This window comes from Cololabis saira, chromosome 1 (genome assembly GCF_033807715.1).
Source record: "Cololabis saira isolate AMF1-May2022 chromosome 1, fColSai1.1, whole genome shotgun sequence".
Taxonomy (NCBI): Eukaryota; Metazoa; Chordata; class Actinopteri; order Beloniformes; family Belonidae; genus Cololabis; species Cololabis saira.
In genome coordinates, this window is record NC_084587.1 from 1570435 (window position 1) to 1586128 (window position 15694).

Sequence of the window (15694 nt, forward strand, 5' to 3'; positions counted from 1 at the left end):
TATTTATTTTAATTATCAGATTTAATTTGTAAATAACATTCTGCATCGTAATGCACAATTTTGCCTCCTGTTAGTAAAACAATGTGCATCTTAAATGGTTAAAAGTGTGCGTGTATTTGTCATAGGCTATAGTAGGCTGATTGTATTGGTTTATTGCATAGGGCCACACTGTTTAAAAAACAAAACAAAAAAAAAACACGAGTTAGGGACCCCCCCGAATATGGATGGGTATTTCGCACACTGGGTTTATAACTGAAAACACCAGAGTTACAGTCAGGTTTATACCTGGAAACAAAACACCAGGGTCACATTCAGGTCTACATCCAGGAGGAAGCGTCTGGGACCTGAACCAGGAACCAGGAACCAGGAACCAGTTCTGACACAGGGCCATTTTTAAATAAATTGGTCTCCATTATTCCTCGAAAAGGGGAAATTGTTCCTACGTAACTTCAGGTCAGGAGGGCGGCGGCCCTAGGGTCAACTAAAACTTTAAGAGGTCCATTTAGAGAAAATTTACTCAAGCGAAGGTCCAGAACACCATAATATATATATATATATATATACATATATATATATATATATATATATATATATATATATATATATATATATATAGGCCCTATGTGTGTGTGTGTGTATATGTATGTATATATTCAAGTAGCCTCATAGTTGTATATACATCTGCATCTGACTGGTATATTAAAAAAGTACATATTTGCCACTTAACATATGTAACTTGAATTACACACATTTTTTTCTCTTAAAAATAAAATACATTTTATTTTATTTTTCAAATGCTATCTTATTTTATTTCTCTACCAGCAGTTTGAATTTCCCCTTTTCTTTGTTAATTGTCTCAACACATTTTTATAATAAATTAATATAAACATTGGTGAGCCTGGAACGACATTTAGTTTTACAAAGCAAAACTTAGTTTGATTGTACTTTATTTAAGATATTACATTAATATTACATTAATCAGTTGTCAGAGGACTCAGCGCGTCAGGTTTCATCCGAGCCTGATCAGCTGAGGGCAGGAGCCCGCAGCTCTCTGGCTGCGGAGCAGTCACTTTCCGATGCTTTTTCGAAAGCCCGAACAGTCCAGTCCAGCAGACACGACAGCCCACGCATCTACATGTACAATCCTTCAGCAGTAAACGACGGAGCCCGCAAGCCCGAGCGGCACCGACCTCCCCGGCCGCGGGGACGCGCCGGGATAAATGATCAGACCGCGCTCGCTCGCTCTGGGCGCAGACCCAAGTAATCGATCCCTGATACTGGCGGATCTAAACCTACTCTGTGCAAAATTAAGGATTTACTCTGTAAATACACACCATTTCTCTTACTATTACACGTACAGCTAGCTGAGTATCTTCTCCTCATTTGGTCGGGAGTTGCTATGCAGTCCCGCGGCCCCCGCGGCCCAAACGTACAAAACAGATTTTTTTTTGCGGCCCACTAGATGGCGCTCGCGGCCCAAGTGTGGGCCGCGGCCCTATGGTTAAGAATCACTGCTGTAGAGGACCTGCAGGTCTGGATCTGGACCCTAGTGGTCTGTAGAGGACCTGCAGGTCTGGATCTGGACCTGCAGGTCTGGATCTGGACCTGCAGGTCTGGATCTGGACCTGCAGGTCTGGATCTGCGTCCAGGAAACCGTTCGACTAATAAAAGGGTCTGTTAATGTTTCAGAATCGGTTCTTTATGTGACAATAAAAGGGAAAGTGTCTCTTCCGTCCGTCACGCCTGAGGAATGTAAACACGCCCTGATAACTCTTTGTTTAGTGATGCAACACGCCCGGATAAGAGCCGGAGACGAGCCGGAATATTCCCAGAGAGGTGAGTCAGGACTAATAAAGGATAAATAAAAGAGCAGATTAATCCGTCCTGAATCAGCCGACCGAGAGACTCTCTCTCTCTCTCTCCAGCCGGCCGTCGTCATGGCGACGTGGTGACGCAGAGCTCCCGTCAGACACCAGACGCTAATTACAAGGCTCCTCTTTTAAATGACGGTTGGTCTGCAGGGGAGCAGCCAGGGACCCCTGGGGGCGGGGCTTGGTGACATCACGGCAGCACCTGTGGGGGCTCGTCCGGGAGGAAACGGCCCGGAGCTAGCGCCGCTACCGCCATGATGACGTTGCCCCCTCAAATCAGTCTCAGGTGGAGCTCAGACACCCAACAACATGATAAAATCACTTGAGCATCAGACACAGGTGAACATAAATATGTTCAAACGATAAATCTTTTTAATCGCGATTAATCGCATCTTGTCCATAGTTAACTCGCGATTTATCGCCTATAGAGTGTCTGCATTGATGTCACTTCCCGACTTATTCCTCCTTACTCTCACTGAGTGGTAAAACATCAGCAAAAATTTCTGCAACTAGTGGAGAAGACGGGATAACAGCCGATTCTGGGCTTAAAAGGGACCTATTATGGCTCTAATACCTATTTTAAACAGGCCTTGAATGTCTTAAAAACAAGCTTTTGATTGTTTTTGCTAAATAAATTAGAAATTCAGCCTCTGATCCATGTCTTTATCTTCCCATTCTCTAACCTCATTATCTATGCAGGATTCTGAGTGGGCGGGGCTATGATAATGAGGCTCTGTGCTGATTGGCTGCCTGAATGACGCGATACACCGCTACGGAAAAATGGAGGAAGCTCTGGCCGGTGGAGTTATTTGTGGGCGTGGTTTCACGCATCGGAGACCAACCGATGTAAATCGCTCCCGTTGTTACGTAACTTTGGGGAGCAGAATCTTATTGGCTCCTAGATCCACATCACACTGGAGGATCATCCGGGCGGCTGTAAAGACACTGCAGAATTTGGTTGCTTTCCTCATTCTCTGAGTTGGCAGGCTGAGGGGAGACCAGTTTATATATGTTAAAGCAAGAAAAAACCTGGTTTTCATAATAGGTCCCCTTTAAATTAGCTACAGTTGGACTTGACAGTGACCCGTACAGTTACCCCAAGAACCAGTGGTCCATGGACATTAATATTTGGACACCAATCCAGTTTTCCAATTTTCTACCTGTAAAATTCAGAATCCAATTTAAAATTTTATTACTTGCGTATAAAGCCCAAAACGGCTCAGCTCCGCAGTATTTACAAGACCTGATAGTGCCTTATGTTCCTGGCAGAGCTCTCCGTTCTCAGAGTGCAGGTTTACTCGTAGTTCCTAGAGTATCTAAATGTAGATTTGGAGGGCGGGCGTTCTGCTATCAGGCACCATTACTTTGGAACCAACTTCCAATCTGGGTTAAGGAGGCTGACACCACCTCCACCTTTAAAACTAAACTTAAAACCTTTCTGTTTAGTAAAGCCTATAGTTAGTGTTTAGTAAACCTCTAGCTGGTGTTGGTAAATCTCTAGGTAGTGTAAACTCTAGTGTGTTAGAGTCAGTAGTCATAGTTGCAGCTATAGAACAAGACTATAATAGTTAGTCTCAAATATAGCTTGGTGGTAGATATGCTGCTATAGGCCTATGCTGCAGGGGGGACCGACATGATCCGCTGGGCGGTGCCTCTCACCCTTCTTCTCCTCTCCTCTTCCCTTCCTCTCTTCTCCATCTCCATTTTTATAAATATCTCATAGCTATCATTTTTGTCCATCGCTCCTGTAGTTTCTTGTGCCGGCCCCCCCTTTTTTCTCTTTTGTGCATGTTTGCAGGCCGGAGCTTCGGGAGCTGCGTTCTGGCCTGCGGTCCCGCAGGCCAGGACCCAAGAACCCAAGAATCCAACATTACCTGATACAAAATGGGAACCATAAATCATAAATAAGTTTCGGTGGAATCCAGTTGTTTCTGAGAATTACAGTGATCCATTTGTCTCTCTTAAGCTTATTTTTCGGCAGTCTGTAAAAACGATAACTCAGATTTCTTGCTAAATCTATGAGTACAGTCGATCGCACAACAGCTCTTTCCCATTTTAGATGTTTTCCAGTTGCTCAAACTGAAAGTTTCCGCTGCCACTCAGTCTTTCTGCCACTCAGTCTTAATGACACTCAGTCTTTCTGCCACTCAGTCTTTATGCCACTCAGTCTTTCTGCCACTCAGTCTTTCTGCCACTCAGTCTTTCTGACACTCAAGCACGGAGGTGGGGGGATGATGGTCTGGTCACACAGGGTTCATTTTTATTACATAAAGTTGGACTTCTCAGCAGATTTTTACAACTAAAAGAGCGAGTTCACACGTGACTGCAGACGCTGGTTAAAGCGGTTTTGGTCGAATTATTAACAGCGTTTTACAACTTTTCTCTCCTCAAACGTCTTCAGACACCAGATGCTTCTCGGTTACTAGCGCCGGTGTCACGCGGTGCTTTTGGTCAATAAAGCAATCCAACCCCGTAAAAGCTTCAAATCCTCAGTAAGACGACCCGGGACTCACCCCGACCGTCAGCCAGGGGAGTCCCGGGCAGCGTCGCCACCCCGACCCTCAGCCAGGGGAGTCCCGGGCAGCGTCGCCACCCCGACCCTCAGCCAGGGGAGTCCCGGGCAGCGTCGCCACCCCGACCCTCAGCCAGGGGAGTCCCGGGCAGCGTCGCCACCCGTCCCTCAGCCAGGGGAGTCCCGGGCAGCGTCGCCACCCGTCCCTCAGCCAGGGGAGTCCCGGGCAGCGTCGCCACCCGTCCCTCAGCCAGGGGAGTCCCGGGCAGCGTCGCCACCCCGACCCTCAGCCCGGGGAGTCCCGGGCAGCGTCACCACCCGTCCCTCAGCCAGGGGAGTCCCGGGCAGCGTCACCACCCGTCCCTCAGCCAGGGGAGTCCCGGGCAGCGTCGCCACCCGTCCCTGGAAATACGGAATTGTTTCGTAATTGGGAATTAAACGTTGCATTACGTATTGAACCAATACGGAAAGCAGTTTATTCCGTATTTCACAATTGCCCCATGCACGTCTGTCACACACAAACAACAAACTAACAATAATGAACAAAATAAAGGACAGGATTTATTAAAGACAGCAACATGTGTTGGTTTGCTCTCTGTTATTTATTGATGTCACTTCATTCGTTTCAGTAAATTCAACTAAGATGAAACAAATATATTAAATATATTATTTCCCACTACATGCAAAGTGAGATATTCCAAGCGTTTATTTGTTATAATTTTGGTGATTATGACTCACAGTTTATGAAAACCCCAAATAAAAAATCTCAAAAAATTAGAATATTTTATCAGATCAATAAACAATTCAATCATCAAAATGATAACAGATAAAGGCTTAATATATCTTGCTTTGCATGTAAAGAGACTATGTAATATATTAGTTTCACCTTTTAAGTTGAATTATTGAAATAAATTATTGAAATTATTGAAATAAATTAACTTTTACACCATATTCTAATTTTCCTACCTTCACCTGTAACTATATTTATATTTACTTGCATATTCTACATCTGGGCTGATGTGACATACGTATACAGGAGCAGAGGATATTTCAGTTGCTGGTATGGTTGTCTGTCTGTACAGTCCTGCAAGCTCAAAGCTATTAAAGCACTTTAAACTTTAAATCAAAGCGTTTTGTTTTTTCATATAAAATAAATACATTTCTATGCCGTTTAGAAGTTTTGGGGACGTCCCTTTTTTTTGGCTGCTGAAATCGGGGCGTCCCTTATTTCTATTTCTGAAAGGAAACGCTAGTCCCGGGTTAATTTCTGACCTGAGCTCGGAGTTCCCTGACCGTCTGGTCCTGCCGGGTCCAGTCCCGGTTCCGGGCGTTGGTCCGGGTCACCCACTGGGAGATCTGGGTCTCCAGGTGCAGGTTTTCCTCCTGGAGCCGGTTCACCTGGTCCAGGAAGGCCTGGAGGCGGGCGTCGGGGGGGCCCCCCCGGGCCCCGGGGGGGCCCGGGGGGGCCCAGGCCCGGCATCGGCGCTGGTCCTGGTCCTGCAGCGGGTCCATGACGGCCTGCAGGAGCAAACACACCCGTGTTGACGGGCCGTGCTGGAGCTGCAGCTCCGTCACATGCTCGTCCCACCAGGGCGTTCCCGGGTCAATGTTTACCCGGCTCACCTGGGAATGTTTACCCACCGGGGCGACGGTCACGCCCACCCAGCAGGTTCTGCTCTGACCCGGTCCCAGCCAGGAGAAGGTCTGGTGAGGGAGCAGAGCGGTCAGGGCTAAAGCCGGGGCTAACGCCGGCCCCCCCGGGCCCCCCCCGGCCCCCCAGGCCCGGCCCTTTGTCCTCCCTGATCCAGGATTACCAGCTGCTTTCACTCCCACCAGCACCCAGGGGTGACGCTGCAGCCGGAGCCTGCACCCAGGAATCATGGGAAGTTTCTGCCACTCACCTGCTGCTCAGTCTCTGGGAGACGGTTCTGTTTGAGTCCGTGGGGGTCAAAGGTCACCTCTGAAGGGGCTCCGATGTTGATGGAGGAACAACGAGAAATGGGAAAACTTGCATTTTCTATTTACATATATTTCCAAATATCACAATAACAACACAAATATCACAATAACAACACAATAATAACACAATAACAACACAAATAACAAAATAACAACACAATAACAACACAAATATCACAATAACAACACAATAACACAATAACAACACAATAACAACACAATAACAACACAAATAACACAATAACAACACAATAACAACATAAATAACAAAATAACAACACAATAACAAAATAACAACACAACAACAACACAAATATCACAATAACAACACAATAATAACACAATAACAACACAAATAACCAAATAACAACACAATAACAACACAAATAACCAAATAACAACACAATAACAACACAAATAACAAAATAACAACACAATAACAACACAAATATCACAATAACAACACAAATAACAAAATAACAACACAATAACAACACAAATAACAACACAAATAGCAACACAAATAACACAATAACAACACAAATAACAAAATAACAACACAAATAACACAATAACAACACAATAACAACACAAATAACACTAACAACACAATAACAACACAAATATCACAATAACAACACAATAACAACACAAATATCACAATAACAACACAAATATCACAATAACAACACAATAACAACACAAATAACACAATAACAACACAATAACAACACAAATAACACAATAACAACACAATAACAACACAAATAACACAATAACAACACAATAACAACCACTAGGGTCTGTAGAAACTCAGACTACCATTATTATTACAGAGCTGCTTTCTCTCCCACCAGCACCCAGGGGTGACGCTGCACCTAGGAATCATGGGAAGTTTCTGCTACTCACCTGCTGCTCAGTCTCTGGGAGACGGTTCTGTTTGAGTCCGTCGGGGTCGAAGGTCAAACCTCTGAAATATCACCAGGGGCTCCGGTGCTGCTGGGAGGAAACAGAGAGACGGGAAAAAACTCTCAACATGGTTTTGCATTTTCTATTTACATATATTTCCATGAGCCTCGATCCAACGGGGACGCAGGGAGGAGAGTTTAGACTCCTCTCCCTGGTCCTGCCCCTCCTCAACCTTCCCCCTGAACCCCGACTCTCTGTATCAAACCATTCAAAAGTTATGGCAGAAAATAGGAACTATCAGATATTGACCAATCAGAAGAAGGGGCGGGGCTAATTCAGGCCAATTTAAAATTGTATTACTTGCATATAAGCCCAAAACGGCTTAGCTCCGCAGTATTTACAAGACCTGATAGTGCCTTATGTTCCTGGCAGAGCTCTCCGTTCTCAGAGTGCAGGTTTACTCGTAGTTCCTAGAGTATCTAAATGTAGATTTGGAGGGCGGGCGTTCTGCTATCAGGCACCATTACTATGGAACCAACTTCCAATCTGGGTTAAGGAGGCTGACACCACCTCCACCTTTAAAACTAAACTTAAAACTCTAGTGTGTTAGAGTCGCTCCTGTAGTTTCTTGTGCTGCCCCCCCATCCCCCCCCCACACTTTCTCTTCTCTTTTGTACATGGTGCAGCATCCTCTGCCGGTGGCGAAGAGCATCTCTGAATGCAAAACACCGGATCCTGCAGCGTGGGAGTGAGAGGGGCAGGGTAACGGCCCGGTCAGGCGGGGGAGAGGTTTGTCCGTCAAGACTCCTCTCCCTGGCCCTGCCCCTTCTCAACCTTTCCCCGACCCTGAACCCCAACCTGGGGCTTGCTGATTGGGCCGGAGCTTCAGGAGCTGTGTGCTGGCCTGCGGTCCCCACCCCTGGTCATCCCGCTGCTGCTTCCACCTGCCTGCGGTCCCCACCCCCGGTCATCCCGTTGCTGCTTCCACCTGCCTGCGGTCCCCTGGTCCATGTCCTGGTCCTGGTCCAGGTCCAGGTCCAGGTCCTGGTCCAGTTTTCTTCCTCCTAAAGGGGAGTTTTTACCTGCCATTGTTTATGTAATAATTTTCGGGGGTTTATGTTTATGTAGCAGCACACAGCAGACATCCATGTAGGCAGGTGGAAGCAGCAACGGGATGACCGGGAATGGGGGGGGGACCAGGACGGCAGGCCAGAACGCAGCTCCCGAGGCTCCGGCCTGCAAACATGCACAAAAGAGAAAAAAGGGGGGCCGATAGTGATCAGCTCATCAATGATGATTAATTTATCAGTGATGATCAATTTATCAATGATCATCATCATCATCATCATCATCATCATCATCATCATCATCATCATCATCAATCTTTATTTATATAGCGCTTTTCATATAAAAATGCAACACAAAGTGCTTTACATAAAATGTTAAACAGACAAACCGTATTGATAAATCTATTATAAATCTAATGGAAGCAGATGAAAGGACACTTTGGACCGACGAAATCATCTATTTTTATTTATTGATTTTGTCTTTTAGCTCAATAACATTTAAAGCCAGAATGGCGAGCGGAGGCCCCGCCCCCAGCTCCGCCCCCTCCAACCCTGACTAGAGTAGAGTCACTAAAGCCCCCCCTCCCCCTCAGTAAACGGCCCTGCAGGATGTGGGTTATAAATGTTATAAATAGCAGCCACAGCCACTGTGTAAATACTGTCTCTGTTTGGGGTTGCTGGTTCTGCTGCCGGTGCCGCCGGGCAGACGAGGGCAGCAGTGGCACCACTTGTCGCCCCCCGCCAGAGCACCAAGCGTTCTGGGCAGTCATTTGTGCCGGTGGCCATTAGGCTCCACAACCAGGCGTTGCTAACGGACCGTCGCGGACAGGGGTGGGGGATCTGAGGACTGTTTTTGCACACTTGCACTTTTTGCACACTACTTGCTCTTGCACATACTGGACTTTTATTCTTTTTAACTGTTTTTTTAAACAACTAATCTACTCTGCTTTTTTTTAACTTAACTCTTTTTAACTTATTTTAACTCTTCTTAAACTGTTCTGTTGCTGGCTGACAAACCGAATCTCCCTACGGGGACAATAAAGGTTTCATTCATTCATTAGAAACACAAGACCAGGAGGAGACTAATCACTTCATAAATGTAATGAAGGATATGAACATTTCTGCATTTGTAGACGCTAGAAAGTACCGGGATAGAAGATTTACAAGAAGGTGAGAGAAGAGTTGATTGAAGCAGGATTTGTAGGAACACCAGACCAGATAAAGCTCCGCTGGAAAACGCTGGAAAAGGAAACTTCTACTGGGCTGTTGATTATCCTCCGTGCTGCTGTTATTGTTGTTGTTGTTTTGAATTTGGATACAGGAAGAAGAAGCAGAAATGACGGGAATTGCATCATGACGTTTTCCGTGCGTCACTGGTTTGATGCAGATAAATGATTAATTACCATGTAAACAGGGATAACCCCGTTAGCTCACGCATGGAAACAGATTATTCCCAATGTTTCAGTAACCGGAAAATTGACCGTAACCCCAATTTTGACTGCATGTAAACGTAGTCACTGTTATTTATTCTGTACACAAACTCCTGCACAAGCACTTTCTCCAACAGGCACGTTATCAAATACGCGGATGCAGGGTGCGAAATGATTGTCACTAATGGCCAATTAAATATGTTTAAGAGATCACCATATCAAGTATTCACAATTCAAAACTTTTATTGGTTTAACACAAGTCCTGCACCTTTATGTATGCAAATTAGCTATGTGTGCCAGCACAGCGCAACAACTAGGCCGGCTAGTTGAGATGCCACAATAACATGGCTAAGCGGAAGCTAACTCAGAGTGTGTAACTTGCACACTTTGGGTTCACATAAAAAAAGGTGTCACTAGCAGCCAGAGATGAGGAGAGAGACGATGTCACAACAGGGTCCCGGTCCCAGGTTCCTCTCCCCCCTCTGGTGAAGGAAGGTAAGTCGAGGCCAAGTGCTCTGGGGCAGATGCTACTGCGCCCCCGCTGCTACTGTAGCAGTGACTTTCTTTAACTTAAAGAGCATATTGCAGGTTAGAATTTTTTCAAAAATGATACCTGACCTTATGTGAAAATGACTATGTGAGAAGTTAATGTAGGATTTAATATGTTTTACAAGACATAAGGGCACTTATTCAGAGGAAAAAGTGGCTGATTTTAGCCAAGCTCCTACAAACGCTCTTTTTTTCGAACACAGCGTCATATGACGTCACGCCAGGGAGCATCTCCACAGCTCTGCCCCATCTGACTGCCCAGACCCCGTACACACGTAGCTGGTTATCTGCTAAACTCAAGATATTTTCCTACATTTGGACCTGTCATCCACATGAAAACACAAATAAACCAATGTTTAAAAAAACTCCGGGCAAAGGGAAGATTTTTGAAAACTCCGTTTATGTAGATGCGTGTAGACCTGGTGTAAACAGAGACAACCGGAGTTTTGCGTTTTCGAACGTCACATTATGCTCCAAAACGACAACAAATCTGCTCTGATTCTGACGTCTAACGTGCGACCTTTGTTTACTACAGTTCTACAGATGATCCACCATCTGTTCTCCAAGCTATTTATTAAATAAATGGTCTCTGCTCTTGACACCGTTACACCGACGCGGAGCCTACGCCGTAGGGTACGCGGCGACGCGCAGCAGCTGCAGCCCGGCTGCGTCGGTTTAACGCAGCAGCTCCGCGGTGGGACCATGGATCTGACACGGGGGGAGTCGAGCTCGTTTCCAGAGAATGAGACACGGCTCCCGGACCCGGGAAAGCTGCGCAGCAGGACTGCGTCGATTAACGCGGCAGCTCCGCGGCGGACACCGGGGGGAACTCGAGCTCGTTGCCCGAGGAGGAGGCGCAGATCCCGGGGTAACTGCGCCGTGGAGGTGGCCCGGAGTCCGGAAGACCAGATGATCTACAGGTCTGTGCTTATGAATGTGGTCGAAAACGCAGATCTTCGGTTCTGTGTGGAAGGTTTTTTTTTTTTTTAACAACGATGTAATGTGGATACAAATTATTTTATAAACGAAGGTGGGGAAGTATTCGGTTTTAAAAAATACCCGGCTATTTCGGATGCTTTTAAAAAAAAAGAGAAGATAATAAGCCTGTTTTCTGTTTATAAAGTACAAACGTAGACAGATTACAAGTACTCACCCGTTTTTAAGGAGTTATTTTCGGAGTTTCTTTCAGGAGCACGGGCGGGTGCTGCAGTGAATAAAGGCTGATTTATGGTTCCGCGTAAAATCGACGGCGTAGCCTACGGTGTAGGGTACGCGGCGCACGCAGCGTTCGGTGCGTCGCCGCGTAACCTACGCCGTAGGGTCTGCGTTGGTGTAACGCGGACCCATAAATCAGCCTTTTAAAAAGCGAGTTTCAGCTGTCAATCAAAAGAACGTGGGGGGCCTAACGGGTTCGTAATTATAAGGCTGTGGCCCGTCATATTGGTGTGAATACACATTCACAACCTCTTCAGTGTCACAACTAACATTAAGATCCACTATTTTTCCTATTGTTGAATTCACCGCGCTCCCCGGTGTGACGTCACTCCCGGTTCAGCTTTTTCAGATGCGGAAGTAAAATACTCTCACAAAAACAACTCCAGAGGTCACTGTAGTATATATTTATGCGTATTTCAATGAAAATTCAGTTCCTACATTATTTTCCTACACATTGATTCACAGGGGTCTCCAACCTGCAATATGCTCTTTAAGGTAAGAGGCCAGCCTGCTTAATATGGCCTGAACCAACCTGAGAGCGAATGTTTTTTTTAATTATTGTTATTATTATTTTGCGTTATGGCCTGTTATGAGTGTGATTTGTGAATGTGTAAGCTGCGTGAACCCACCTGTTGAGAGCCATCATGTTTTTTATTTTTTATTTTGCGTGATCACCTGTTATGAGTGGACTTTGCTAATGTGTTCACACAGCTGTGTTAAAACATAATTTCCTGGATGGTTACATAACGTTAAATAATCAGTCATCATTGTGCATAAAATAAATAAAACCACAGTAAATCATCCGCGTATTTAACCTCACTAGTGCAGTATCATCCGCGTATTTAAACTCACTAGTGCAGAATCATCCGCGTATTTAACCTCACTAGTGCAGAATCATCCGCGTATTTAACCTCACTAGTGCAGTATCATGTTTTTTTTTCAAAAAATCATGTTTTTATATTTGTTTTTAAACTTGTTAATGTTTGGAAATTGTTTTAATTCTGAATCCATTCTGTTCCATAGTTAAACTCCACTGACTGATATAGAAAATCTTTTCATAGTTGTTCGTGTTCTTGAGTCTTAAAATTTAGAGAACCCCTTAAATTATAAATTAAACCTCCCCTCTCTGTCATAAAACATTTCCTGTAAGTGAGATGGTAATAAGTTGTTCCTAGATTTATACATGAATTCCACTATGTCAAAAAATGTGATTATTTTAGAATTGAAGAATAATGAATTGGTGTGTTCATGAAACCAGCATTATGGGATAATAAACACATATCTATATGAGTAGGCGTTTCTTTAAAGGGGACCTATTATGGATCTAATCCCTATTTTAAACAGGCCTTGAATGTCTTTAAAACAAGCTTTTGATTGTCTTTGCTAAATAAATTAGAAATTCAGCCTCTGATCCATGTCTTTATCTTCTCTAACCTCATTATCTATGCAGGATTCTGAGTGGGCGGGGCTATGATAATGAGGCTCTGTGCTGATTGGTTGCCTGAATGACGCGATACACCGCTACGGAAAAATGGAGGAAGCTCCGGCCAGCGGAGTTACCGTGTCCTAACTGCATGCGATGCGAGTGAGCGTCAGCGACAAAATCAATTCCATGTCTTTATTTTCTATTGGACTGTCCTAACTCGACGCAGCGACGCGGCGCAGCGACGCAGCGTTTTGAGCTGAACATTTGTCGGACGCCCTGCTTCTATTTTCTTCTCGCGTTGAAAGCCGGTTGAAAGCGCTGTAGGAAATAGTCATGATGAGGAACGGCTGATCCAGTTAGTTGAAATGAGAAGTTATCTCGGTAACACTTTACAATAAGGGTCCCTTAATTAACGTTAGTTAATGCATTATTAAGCATTAATTAACAGTTTAATAATAGTTAAATAACCATTATTATGTATTACTTAACATTAATTAGCATATTAGTTAATGCATTAATAAACAGTTAGTTAATGCATTATTAAGCATTAATTAACAGTGTAATAATAGTTAAATAACCATTATTATGTATTACTTAACATTAATTAGCATATTAGTTAATGCATTAATAAACAGTTAATTAATGCCTACTGCTCAGAGTTAATTAATACATTAGTAAGCATTAATAAATGTTACATGATGTAATTATTTATCCTTACGTATGCATTACTTATTATTAAGTAATACATTAGTTAATACATAAGTAAAACGTTAATAATGTCCCTAGTAATCATTTACTAATGGTGTTTATTTGGAGTGAATATGCATTAAGTAACAGCTACCTAATACATCTACTAATCATTCGCTAATAGTGTACATGTTTACTGGATGGGCATTATTAAACAACTATTTAGAGTCTTAAGTAATCATTTCCTAATGGTGCTGTGTATGTTATCAGGTAGCTTACCTGACCTTATGAACGGTAACCTGACATAAACCTTAATAAATGTATAGGAGTTGCTCATAACCATTACTTAACCATTAGTAAAGGCTTGCTGGACCCTTATTGTAAAGTGTAACACATTTATCCCTTAGGTAACACATTATTAATGCTTAACTGCCTCATAAGCATTACTTAACCATAATTAACCATTAGTAAATACTATTCTGGACCCTTATTGTAAAGTGTAACACATTTATCCCTTAGGTAACACATTATTAACGCTTAACTGCCTCATAAGCATTACTTAACCATAATTAACCATTAGTAAATACTATTCTGGACCCTTATTGTAAAGTGTAACACATGTATCCCTTACGTAACACATTATTAATGCTTAACTGCCTCATAAGCATTACTTGACCATAGTTAACCATTAGTAAATTAAGCAATCACATATAAAGAAGTTTACACTTTTTATTTAAAACAAAATAAAACAGATAACAGATAACAGATAACATTTGTTATATGTATACATCTTATATATATATATATATATATATATATATATATATATATATATATATATATATATATATATATATATATACACACACACACATCTGTGATAACAGATACGTAACAACAATTCGCACAGAGGAGATCTTTGAACAAACATTATTTAGTAACATAATACAATAACACAGTATGATAGGCTACCCTCTGTTTATCATCCCTGGAAATGTCTGCTCCCTTTTGACGTGATGAGCTATGAGTGGCACCAGTTCTCTCCTCCCCCTCTTCTCCACCAAGCGAAGCACCGGCTTCCCTGGATGTCTTCGCCCTGGCCGCCTCCGCGTGCTTTGCACCCCCAGCATCCCGAACACCCACTTCCTCCTTGTTTAATAATGCCCATCCAGTAAACATGTACACCATTAGCGAATGATTAGTAGATGTATTAGGTAGCTGTTACTTAATGCTTATTCACTCCAAATAAACACCATTAGTAAATGATTACTAGGGACATTATTAACGTTTTACTTATGTATTAACTAATGTATTACTTAATACTAAGTAATGCATACGTAAGGATAAATAATTACATCATGTAACGTTTATTAATGCTTACTAATGTATTAATTAACTCTGAGCAGTAGGCATTAATTAACTGTTTATTAATGCATTAACTAATATGCTAATTAATGTTAAGTAATACATAATAATGGTTATTTAACTATTATTACACTGTTAATTAATGCTTAATAATGCATTAACTAACTGTTTATTAATGCATTAACTAATATGCTAATTAATGTTAAGTAATACATAATAATGGTTATTTAACTATTATTAAACTGTTAATTAATGCTTAATAATGCATTAACTAACGTTAATTAAGGGACCCTTATTGTAAAGTGTTACCGTTATCTCTATGATTCCTCCTCATTTCACTACAAAAACCTCAATAAAGTTCAGCTGCTGGAGGGAGATGGACAGAGAGACGATGCCACGCAGTGCTACGATAGTCCGACGCTCATGCAGTTACACGGTGTTTAGTTGTGGGCGTGGTTTGTATTTTGGTTACGTAACGAAAATCCGCAGAATCTTATTGGCTCGTAGATCCACATCACACTGGACGGCTTATCCGGGCGGCTGTACAGACACTGCAGAATCTGGTTACTTTCTTCCTTCTCTGAGTCGGCAGGCTGAGGGGAGACCACTTTATATATGTTAAAGCAAGAAAAAACCTGTTTTACATAATAGGTCCCCTTTAACCTCGACATTTCAACTTTTTTCTCGAAATTTCGACTTTTTTC

At 43.0% G+C, this 15694-nt stretch overlaps 1 protein-coding gene across 1 annotated transcript in view; it reads right to left on the reverse strand.

The window, feature by feature from the left end:
- krt222 (keratin 222) overlaps window positions 1-6264 on the reverse strand; it is a 42965-nt gene extending 36701 nt beyond the window's left edge. Inside the window, exon 1 of the mRNA XM_061728602.1 lies at window positions 5656-6264. Coding sequence (XP_061584586.1) covers window positions 5656-6264 — 609 coding nt within the window. The remainder of the gene's footprint in view (window positions 1-5655) is intronic.
- Between the last annotated feature and the right edge of the window lie 9430 nt (window positions 6265-15694).